The sequence below is a fragment of the Xenopus laevis genome, chromosome 9_10L, assembly GCF_017654675.1.
Source record: "Xenopus laevis strain J_2021 chromosome 9_10L, Xenopus_laevis_v10.1, whole genome shotgun sequence".
Lineage (NCBI taxonomy): Eukaryota > Metazoa > Chordata > Amphibia > Anura > Pipidae > Xenopus > Xenopus laevis.
The window spans coordinates 115,791,735-115,802,592 of NC_054387.1; the positions used below are offsets into that span (position 1 = coordinate 115,791,735).

The following is a 10,858-nucleotide window of genomic DNA, read 5'->3' on the forward strand; positions in this document are numbered from 1 at the left end:
ACTGACATACAGGGATACCTGTGTTAAACTGCCTTTTTTTTAAAGGTTTTTATTTTGCATTTTTATAACTAAACAAACAATAAAAAATTCATGGTTCCATAACCATTAAATTAACCCTCTACAAATAGTATAACAAGTGTTATGAGTCCAATTGTATTCAACATTCTCTTAGTCCAAAGTTTATTTTTTTTCCCCTGTATGTCAGTGGCAGAAATTCACATTTTCTGTCTAAATATCCCAGAGAGTAGGAGAGAGGCTTGGTTGAAGTTATTTTGCTTACAGGGTTAATATCCCAGCAAAGTTCTCTTTGCTCACTGGTTGCTGAATAATAAAGGACTTTGTTTTTGACCTTGTCCCTGTGTTGTAAGCATGGAGTCTGCTGAGCTGAGAGCGGAGCTAAACTGTTCCATTTGCCTGTCCATTTATACTGATCCTGTAATGCTGACATGTGGCCATAACTTCTGCCAGGTGTGTATAGGGAACGTGCTGGATGGCCAAGAGGAACAGGGAGTTTATTCCTGCCCGGAATGCCGTGAAGAGTTCCCCGAGCGGCCTGCTCTGCACAGAAACCTGAAGCTGAGCAACATAGCAGAGCATGTCCTGACGGCTCATTCGGAGCAGAGGGAGTCTGGGATATTGTGCACTTACTGTGAATCTGCTGTACCTGCTGATAAAACAGGCCTACACTGTGATGCCTCCTTGTGTCACAGTCATTTAACTGAACCCACCACTTCCTCTGGGATGGGAAAATGCTCTGTACACAACGAAACCCTGATGTATTACTGCTGCGATGATGATGTCTGTATCTGTGCCTCTTGCGGACTGTTTGGGGACCACAGGGGACACCAGTTGGAACCAGTAAATAAGGCCTCTGGAAAGAAGAAGCAGAAGCTCAATACAGTCATGGATCAACTGGTATCTAAGAAGGAAAATACAGATAAACAAATCCGGGTGCTGCTGCATCAGATTAGAGACATACAAGAAAAGGCTTTGAGTTTAGCTGGGAGGGTGACCATTCTGTTTAAGGATATTAATAAATTGTTAGGGGATCTAGAGCATAAAGTCAATGATGAGATCTTCCGGCAAGAAGAACAGGAGTTGCACCGTATCTCTGACCTTGTACAGCAGCTGGAGACAAAGAAGGATGAGATCTCCAAGAAGATTCTTCACATTGAGGCAACACATGATGGCACTGATCCTTTAAGGGTCCCACAGGAAACTTTAGAAGAGAGTGAGATGTTCCAGAGGGACACAGGAGATGATTTAAATACAGTTGGTTGCCTAGATGAGACATCCATCTCATTGATGTTAGACAAAGGCCTTAGAAACTTTGCTGACCAAGTCCTTGAGCTCAGGGCCAAACAGCAGCTTCCAGTGCTGGGGATTCCAGATGTATTACTGGATGTAACAACTGCAAATAATTACATCGTTATATCGGACGATATGAAATCGGCGTCTTTTACATCTAAAAACCAGAGGAGGCCAGACGGCCCGGAGAGGTTCATATCATGTCAGGTCTTAAGCATCGATGGTTTCTCCTCAGGCCAACACTACTGGAAGGTGGATGTGAGCAAAGCCAAAGTATGGAATATAGGGGTGGCCTATGCAAGTATAGAGAGGAAAATAGACGGCCCAGAGTCTTACATTGGCTTTAATAAGAAGTCCTGGAGTCTGGCTTTCCAGAACACATTGGGTGCTCTTCACAAGAAGAAAGGACAGAAGATAATCTATTGCTCTCCTTTACAGACAGTTGGGATTTTCCTGAATTACGAGGCTGGGCAGCTGTCCTTTTATCAAGAATCTGACACCAAGCGGCACTTGCACACCTTCACTGCCACCTTCACTGAGCCCCTTCATGCTGCTTTTTTTATACCGGAAGATAGCCACATAACAGTGTGGGGTGGGAAGGGTATTTATAGTACATAATACATCATGTTATTACAGGTTGCTATGAGTTACTAGACCTCGCTCAAACATTGTGATTTTCATTACATTACCCAAGTGTCAGTGATCTTAATTTCTAATAATGCATTCAGAACTACTGTTGCAGATGGTGGCCTAAAAACCCGTGGGAAACTGGTTTGGGTCTGGTCAACACTTTATTAGCAGGTCACAGGCAGGTGACAGGCCTGACTCTCTGCCCAAAACCTCAGTGGGTACCAGCTCATCAGCATTCCTACAACAGAATATATATCTATATATATCTATATCTATATATATATATATATATATATATATATATATATATATATATATATATATATATATATATATATAGGTATGGGACCTGTTATCCACAATGCTTGGGACCTGGGGTTTTCTGGATAACGGATCTTTCCATAATTTGGGTCTTCATGCCTTAAGTCTACTAGAAATTCATTTAAACATTAAATAAACCCAATAGGCTGGTTTTGCTTCCAATAAGGATTAATTATATCTTAGTTGGGATCAAGTACAAGATACGGCTTTATTATTACAGAGAAAAAGGAAATAATTTTTAAAAATTTGGATTATTTGGATAAAATGGAGTCTATGGGAGACAGCCATTCCGTAATTCGGAGCTTTCTGGATATCGGGTTTCCGGATAAGGGATATATATAAAATTATTTTTAATTTGTACTGTATATTCCTGGGTGTGTTATTGCTGCTATAATTATTAAATTCTAGAAAATGTCATGGTAAATCATGTCAGTTATTAGAGAGAGAGAGATACTGCATGGGGGTCTTATTATTTATCACTATAGTTATATTACTGTATTTATTTAGGTGGAGGCAGCTATGATTGCTCTAGATCTCTTGCTTGATACATTCTTTTTTGTTGAGTTTTTCCTTTTCTCCTTTGCCAATCAGGGGTGTAACTACAGAGGAGCAGACCCTGTGGTTGCAGCAGTTGGCCCAGGAGGTATAGGGGGCCCCAATAGAGAACCATTTCAACATATATTGGTAAAACAAAAAATGTACTCCCTGTTGTAAAATGTAAGGATATTAGAAGTCCCCTTGGAATTCCAAGACTTGGTCTTTGGTCTTGTCCCTTATGGTCACGGAACTCCTCAGTGACTTATATTATTCTTATACTTTGCAATACATTATTATTTTTATATATTTATAAAGTTCTGAAGCCCTGTACTATAAATGGGTGGATATAATGAACATACTGATTTCAAGTCAAAATCATTAACTCAGCCAGGGGTTCATGATATCCCTGCCCAAAAGAGCTTACAATCTGTAAGTTATTCACTATTTATTGGAACTTCTTATTAGTTATCATCTCCTTGCCCCCCCCCTCCCCTTAGAGGACATAATTCAAGCCCTTTTGCATTTGACTTTTATTTGGTATTGTTTGTGTGTTTTTAAGCATTTGATTAGCTCTATACCTTTCTAGTCTGGAATTTACGCTAGGGCGCCACACACCATAGTGATGTGAATGACAGGCTGGAAGGGTAATACCAGAGGCACTCGCCAGAGTAATAATAATAATAATAAAAATACAAATAAAACATATGAATAAAAATACAATTCCTGCCTTCTAATGGATCTTATTTCTTCTTCTTTTATTATAGTTATTTACTATTACATGAGACGTTGTGTGTGTGCAACCCATCTGCACCATCTGTGTATTGGAAGGGCATTAGACTCCCTGTGGCTCCTATTTATCATGCTGTGTAAAAAGGTGGAGAAAAACATCACTAGTGATGTTGCCCATAGCAACCAATTGTATATTTGCTTTTATTTCTAACTTGTGACTGCTGAAATCTAATTGCGGATTGGTTGCTATGGGCAACATAACCAGTGATGTTTTCTCCACTGTTTTACACAACATGATAAATAGGCCCTTTAAAGAGCATGTAAAGGCAAAAAAGTAAAATCCCATTTTTACTTTCTTTAATGAAAAAGAAAACTATCTCCAATATACTTTAGTTAAAAAATATGTACCGATTTTATAAGAAACCTGACTGTATACAGTGAAATTCTCCCTTCATTTACTACTCTGGATAGGAATTGTCAGACGGTCCCTAACTGCTCTGCAGGGAAACAATCATACTTATGGACAGCAGGGGGAGCCCCACCTTACTTCCCAGCCATGGAAAACTCAAGCAGCTTTGTTTGTTTCCCTGTAGAGCAGCTGGCGACTATATAGAGATTTGTATTGGATTTTATTTTTGCCTTTACTGTTTCCAACTTCAGCTGCAGGGACAAAGATCAAGGAGCCAGATTTAAACAGATAAACTGGGATTCTATTTGGAGGATTATTTTGCTGCAGCCACTGGTTCTGCAGAGTTGGAGAAAATTTGTTTTAAACAATACAAAAACTATAAAATCCACATTAGATTACATGACAACACAGGACCCAGTGCAGTCTGTATATTCTGATTATTAATCAGTCTTGCTGTATCGGCTTCTGGCAGATATTATTTGACTTGTTTTGATAATTTATGACATTCCCTTAGCAGCCCAGACCACACTGAGCATGTGCACAGTCTTAGTCTTGCAAAGATGTTTAACAAAGTTACAAGATAGTGACCACCTGTGGCCAACTTTGAAAGCATAAATCGTTTGTTTAATTAGGCTTGTGGTGCAGGTGCCTATTTATAAGCATGTCAGCATTACCGAGATTGCTGGGAGTTGTAGGCTGCCAAGGTAAAGCGTCAGAAGTCTAATATTCCTGAATAATACCAATTTCCCTTAGACTTTAAGGTCTAGTTACACAATAACTCATACGAGGAAGAAAGCTGAAACCAGACTAATGTTCATGGCCTGAGACATTTATTACCCCTGGGAAGGGAGAGTTTACCTGTAGGAGACAGAAGTGTCACATTCCAAGGAATAACCAGGATCAATGACACAATGTCTGATTATAAATCACATGCAAATGTAACCCTTTAGCTCACCTGATGTCAATCCCTCTAGTAAATGGATATACCTCCTTTCCTACAGAAGAATAGTCATTTGTAAAGGAACTATGTATTTACTATAATGGGAGTACATGAATATCTCAATACACCCTAGATTTGAAGCTGCGAATTATAATGGGCCAGAAGTGTCGGACTGGGATTCCAGGGGACCACAAGAAAACCTTAGTCCCTGGGCCCATTCTACAAACCATTTCTCCTCTTCCTAATCTCACTCACCCTCTACTCTTCAAGTCTCTTTTCTTTCTATTCTAATATTTATTATTCTATCTATTTAGCCCCTCTGTTCCCATACAGAAGTAGGTATTGCACATGAAACAGGTCAAATGGTTAGAAGCAGAAGGGCCCATTGATACTGGGCCCACCGGGAGTTTTCCTGATATCCCGGTGGGCCAGTCCGACACTGGCCATATGGTTTAAAAAAGACAATGCTTATGAAGATCTTGATCAGAGGTAATAGACTCATGCAGAAAAGCATAATACATGTACATGACTTATGGCCTTGGAACCAAGTCTTCATGCTCTATCAGCCACCCAACCCTTTCTATAAAAGGTATTTTAAACCTGGTTGGTTAAGTGTAATTGGTAGGACAGCTATACACAACAAGAATGGGACTATAGCTCCCTGCCCATGTGACCCCCACCTGCTCAATTATAAGTAAATGCTTCAAATATGTAAAAGGCAATATTTATTGTTCAACACTATGCCATATATCAAGTTAAAACCAATTAAAACCAAACTAAGCAGCGCTGCATGTACAAAGGGATCCCTTGTAATATTATCTAAATGTATCACAGCATAAATGGTAGTTGAATATGCTGTAATGTAGAAGTGGCGTATCTGGAACCAAACCGTAGCACTCCGATCTTATGCCACAATCTCAATCCGTTGAAAAAAGTAAACGGTCCCAGACCATCCAATATTGATGTTGAATTGGTTGTGGCCAAAGCGTAATACTGAAATGTCCCCAGGTCTAAAGTGCGCCAAAGTCACCAAGTGTATGTGAGGCACCCCTCCAGCGTGGATCGCCTCGAGATATCAACCCCGTTAAGTATTGGGGGGGGGATGCACCTGCATCAATATTGGATGGTCTGGGACCGTTTACTTTTTTCAACGGATTGAGATTGTGGCATAAGATCGGAGTGCTACGGTTTGGTTCCAGATACGCCACTTCTACATTACAGCATATTCAACTACCATTTATGCTGTGATACATTTAGATAATATTACAAGGATTCTGGACGGAAATTGCTTCCTACATTTCCCACCTTATGGCTCTACCAATAGAAGTGCACCCAACAGTGCTGTTACTCAATTACCTTGCGGATACAGTTACCTCCCGTACAGAAAAAACGCTCCTCACCTTCCTCCTTTTTTATGCCAAAAAGGCTATTGCTATTAAGTGGAAAGATGATCATCCACCTACCATTGCTTTCTGGATTACCCTAGTGGAGCAAGCACTCCCGATTCTGGAACAAGTATACTACTCGAGGGGATGTCCTGCTAAATTTAACACTATCTGGACATTGTGGATACTCCAAAATGAGTCTTACTCGGCTAGGGAACCGGACTCCTCTCAACTTACACTTGAGTGGTTACTGGACCCAAACTGTGACTGAGTTACTGGATCTCGTCAGGGCATGTCTGATGGACTTTGAGGGCAAAAAGGCAGATTCTGTAATTGCTGTGTCCGCATATGACTAGATATGATTCCTAAGGTGTTGTATGTGTGTGATACTTTGGGTCTCCCTCCTCCATGCCTACACTTTCTTCCTTTCTTCTCTTTCTCTCTTGCTTCGTGCTTCCCGTCTCTTTATTGTTTCCCCGGGGTGTTATTGAAAAATCACTGGCGCAATGTGTCCTTAACCTTTCCTTTTATTATTATGCAACAAGTTTGTATCACTCTGTGTTTTGGACTGTGTGCTGGTAACAAATAAAACTTTAAAAAAAAAAGATAATATTACAAGGGATCCCTTTGTACATGCAGCGCTGCTTAGTTTGGTTTTAATTGGTTTTAACTTGATATATGGCATAGTGTTGAACAATAAATATTGCCTTTTACATATTTGAAGCATTTACTTATAATTGAGCAGGTGGGGGTCACATGGGCAGGGAGCTATAGTCCCATTCTTGTTGTGTATATATGTTAAATTGTTGGAGGACACCCCAGCCCATCTGCCCCCACATATATCAGCATTATTGCATTTTGGTGCCCACACTGCACTTATAGGTTGTCGGTGTTGTTCATTGGTAGGACAGCAATACCCATTCTCAAACATACAAGCCGAGAAACCAACACAGACAACCCACCAACTCACATGTAGGGTCGCCATCTTTCTTTTTTCAAAACAACCTGCATGGCTAACTGGGATATCATTTATATGCCTCCTACAGACTGCTCTGTTTTTTTTGCAGCCATGTAAATTAATATCGTTGGTATGTAGATAAGGCTGCTGATAAACAGAAATTTCTAGGGTTCTTCAGCACTGGAAATTGGGGTAGACAACAGGGGAGGCTGCCCAGGGTCCAACCTGGAGCAGGGGCAGTGAGCTAATAGCTGGCTGAGAGACATGAACAAGCAAGCAATCAGCAGGAAGGGGGTTGCGAGCAATAGGCAAGGGCAACAGGGGTTAGGGTTAGCAAGTGACTGGGAGGGGGGTGGATGGCCAGGCACCTTGGGCACAGAACTTGGCCTAGCACTGGGGATCATTTACTAATGAATGGCAAAGTGCAAAGAACCATATTTTCCCCAACAACACAGCATGCCACCTTTGAGCTGTATCATTAAATTCTTTGCATTCGGTGCTGCCAGCACCTGGCACACTGAGGGAGACTAAGGGGACGGTGCAAGTTTAGTGCGAGCACCAGCAAGGACAACCTGGTCTAGGGGGGCGCCACAACTGAAAATCAGTCCCTGCACCATATTAATTTCGGTTCTGTGCCTTTCTCTGAAGCAGCAGTAGTGATTTTATGGCAGTGAGTTTGCAGATTTACAAGTAATGGCAACCAGATATCAGTTCATATCCCTCTGCTACTTCCTTATACACTTTAGACTATATATGGGAATGAAGCTCATCAACGCATTACAGTCGCTTGTGACCTGGACACAGGTGATAAAACTACTGGTTTAACAGTCAAATCATTAACTTTTGAATAGCTAACCTGCTCCACTAAGCCCGCTGAGGAACCACAGACTATCAGTTTGTTCTCAGTCGCTGAGGGTAAGCATGGAGTCTGTTGACCTGAGAGAGGAGCTGAACTGCCCAATCTGCCTGGGCACTTACACAGACCCTGTAATGCTGAGCTGTGGCCATAACTTCTGCCAGGCCTGCATTGGGCGAGCTTTTGATCAGTCGGAAATGTACCGGTGTCCTGAATGCAGAGCATTCTTTGCAGAGCGCCCTGTGCTGCAGAGAAATCTGAAGCTGTGCAGCATAGTGGAACGTTTTCTTGCTGCCCAATCAGCACCGGAGGAGGACGTGTTATGCACTTACTGCGAGTCCGATGTACCGGCGGCCAAAACGTGTCTCCACTGCGATGCCTCCTTGTGCAGCAACCACCTCAGGAGACATAGCAAGTCAGAAGAACACATCTTGACCAAACCCACCACTTCCTTGGAAAACAGAAGATGTTCCATCCATAAGAAGGTTCTAGAGTATTACTGTAGAAACGATGATTCCTGTATCTGTGTGTCTTGCTGTCTGGCTGGAGAGCACAGTGGACACCAGAAGGAAGCATTAAACGTGGCCTTTGGGAAGAAGAAGGGGGACCTGAAACATATTTTGGAGGGACTGTATTCAGAAAGAGAAGAGACAAAGAACAGAGTCCAAAGTCTTCAGCAACACCGGAAAGAAACCGACGACAAGGCCACGTGCATCACCGAACGCATCACTGCTCTTTTTAGGGACATCAGGGAACAGATGGAAGACCTAGAGATGCGGGTCCGGAGTGAGATCAACAGGCAAAAGATGAAAGTCTCACTCCAAGTCTCCGAGCAAATAGGGCAGCTGGAGATAAAGGAGGCTGAGCTGACCAATAAGATCAGCCACATGGAGGAACTATGCGCCATTACAGACCCGTTAATTTTACTAAGGAATCAGCAGGACAATGATGCCTGGCATCCACTCAGCACAGGCGCCAGTAAAATGAATCATGTAGGCCATATTGACGATGCCCCCATCTCTGTGGTTTTACACGTGGGGCTGAAACACTTTGCTGATGTACTTCTAGATCTGAAGGCCACTCGGCTCTTCCATGCCCTGGAGACTTCCGCCATTGTTCTGGACTTGAAAACGGCTTCTAATAACATTGCTGTATCAAAGGACCTGAAATCTGCTTGTTCTACCTCCATCCACCAGCTCCGACCTGATGGGCCAGAGAGATTCGAGTCTAGTCAGGTACTAGGAAGCTACAGCTTCACCTCAGGCCAACACTACTGGGAGGTGGATGTCAGTGAAGCGAAGGAGTGGATAGTAGGAGTGGTCTGCCAGAGCATGGAGAGGAAAATAATCGGCAACGAGTCCTTCCTGGGTTATAATGACAAGTCGTGGGCTTTATACTTTCAGGATCATATCGGAGCATCTCATAACAACCTACAGGAACTGGTCACTTCGTCCATCCCAGTGCAGTCTATTGGAGTTTATCTCAATTACGAGGCAGGGCTGCTGTCTTTCTATCAGCTCTACCCCGTGCGGCACTTGCACTCCTTCACTACCACATTCACTGAGCCTCTTTATCCCGCTTTCTTTCTGTTTGAAGACTGCTGCATCAGGGTTATACACAGCCAGCAGCCATAAAAGTAGCAGAGTAGCTTAGGCTGAAAAAGAGACACAAGTTTATCATCTTCAAACTTAGTAGGACTCTATGATATTCAGTGGCATAACTAGAAATGTTTATGCCCCAAACCCCTGGGGTAGATAAATCTTATTGTAGCCATATTATGAAATAATTCAGGGCACTAAAGGGCCTTCTATAACCCTATACCCTTCAGCAGCTGCTCCCCTGTTTCTATATAGTGGGACATTTATTCACTATAATTCATACATATAATTATACTATAAATAAATGATTATGTCATGGGAGCTCTTGATTAGTCTTGGGCCCATTGACTAAATTATCCAGAAGGCAGATTTGTTTCTGGACATCTGCTGCATGCCATCACAATAGTTTAGTTCGACCAATTGCAAATTGTCTGAGAACATCATTCTCTTCTAGATCACACTAAAAATGATGGCTGCCCCCAAGTCGCTTCCATTGTCCAGGGGCTGAATGTGAAATGTTCCAATCTGCAACCTCATCTGTTGCTCTTTTTTTGCCACCAACTACATTAACTAGCACAAAGCAAAAGCTAGTGTTATAAGGCTGCTGGGATTTGTAGTCCAGCAAAAGCTGTAATGTTTCAAGTTGTGAATTCTCTAACTTTATATACTGTATTATGTTGAGCACAGGTATTATGTCTTTGGTTTGTCTGTGAAACACATTGGTGCCTAATAAATGATGTTTAATGATACTTGGAAACCAAATAAATGACATAAAAATATTCCTTATACAGTATTGTAAATGAGTGAAATGTGTATTATTTGTAGCAGACCTATGTGTGGGTTTTTAGAAAGAATTCTATAGTAGCTACAGATATTTTAAGGTAACAACAAAAAAACAAAGAAAACAGTGCTAGTTCTGAATGTGGAAACAATGTGGCTTGTCAGTTTTTCAAGTCTGTTAATCAGTTCTCCTCCTGCTACATTGTTTCAGGAGTCAGAACTTGCAGTGAAGAGAAATGAACTGCCATAATGATAAGCAATTACAAATAACTTTAAAACCATTGAAAAAGTGTAAGTAATGCATATTGGACAGTAGCTTTCCAGCCACCAGGCAATGTCCTGCCACACTTGATTGATAACATTGCCAAAGAACAGGCCACAGCCATCATACAAAAATGTACACAAAA

At 41.7% G+C, this 10,858-nt stretch overlaps 2 protein-coding genes across 2 annotated transcripts; both read left to right on the forward strand.

The window, feature by feature from the left end:
* The first annotated feature begins 297 nt into the window (after positions 1-297).
* On the forward strand, positions 298-2,176 carry LOC108701902 (E3 ubiquitin-protein ligase TRIM39). Its single transcript, XM_018236915.2, has one exon. It carries the CDS (start codon positions 370-372, stop codon positions 1,924-1,926), a length of 1,557 nt encoding a protein of 518 aa, XP_018092404.1. The 5' UTR covers positions 298-369; the 3' UTR covers positions 1,927-2,176.
* Positions 2,177-8,138: 5,962 nt separating this feature from the next.
* LOC108701629 (E3 ubiquitin/ISG15 ligase TRIM25) lies at positions 8,139-9,707 on the forward strand. The gene has a single exon (XM_018236517.2). The coding sequence runs from the start codon at positions 8,139-8,141 to the stop codon at positions 9,705-9,707; it is 1,569 nt and encodes a 522-aa protein (XP_018092006.1).
* Positions 9,708-10,858: the final 1,151 nt, after the last annotated feature.

Bases quoted from the DNA above. Each gene is read 5' to 3' on its own strand.
- LOC108701629 (XM_018236517.2), top strand. From the start codon at position 8,139: ATGGAGTCTGTTGACCTGAGAGAGGAGCTGAACTGCCCAATCTGCCTG.
- LOC108701902 (XM_018236915.2), top strand. From the start codon at position 370: ATGGAGTCTGCTGAGCTGAGAGCGGAGCTAAACTGTTCCATTTGCCTG.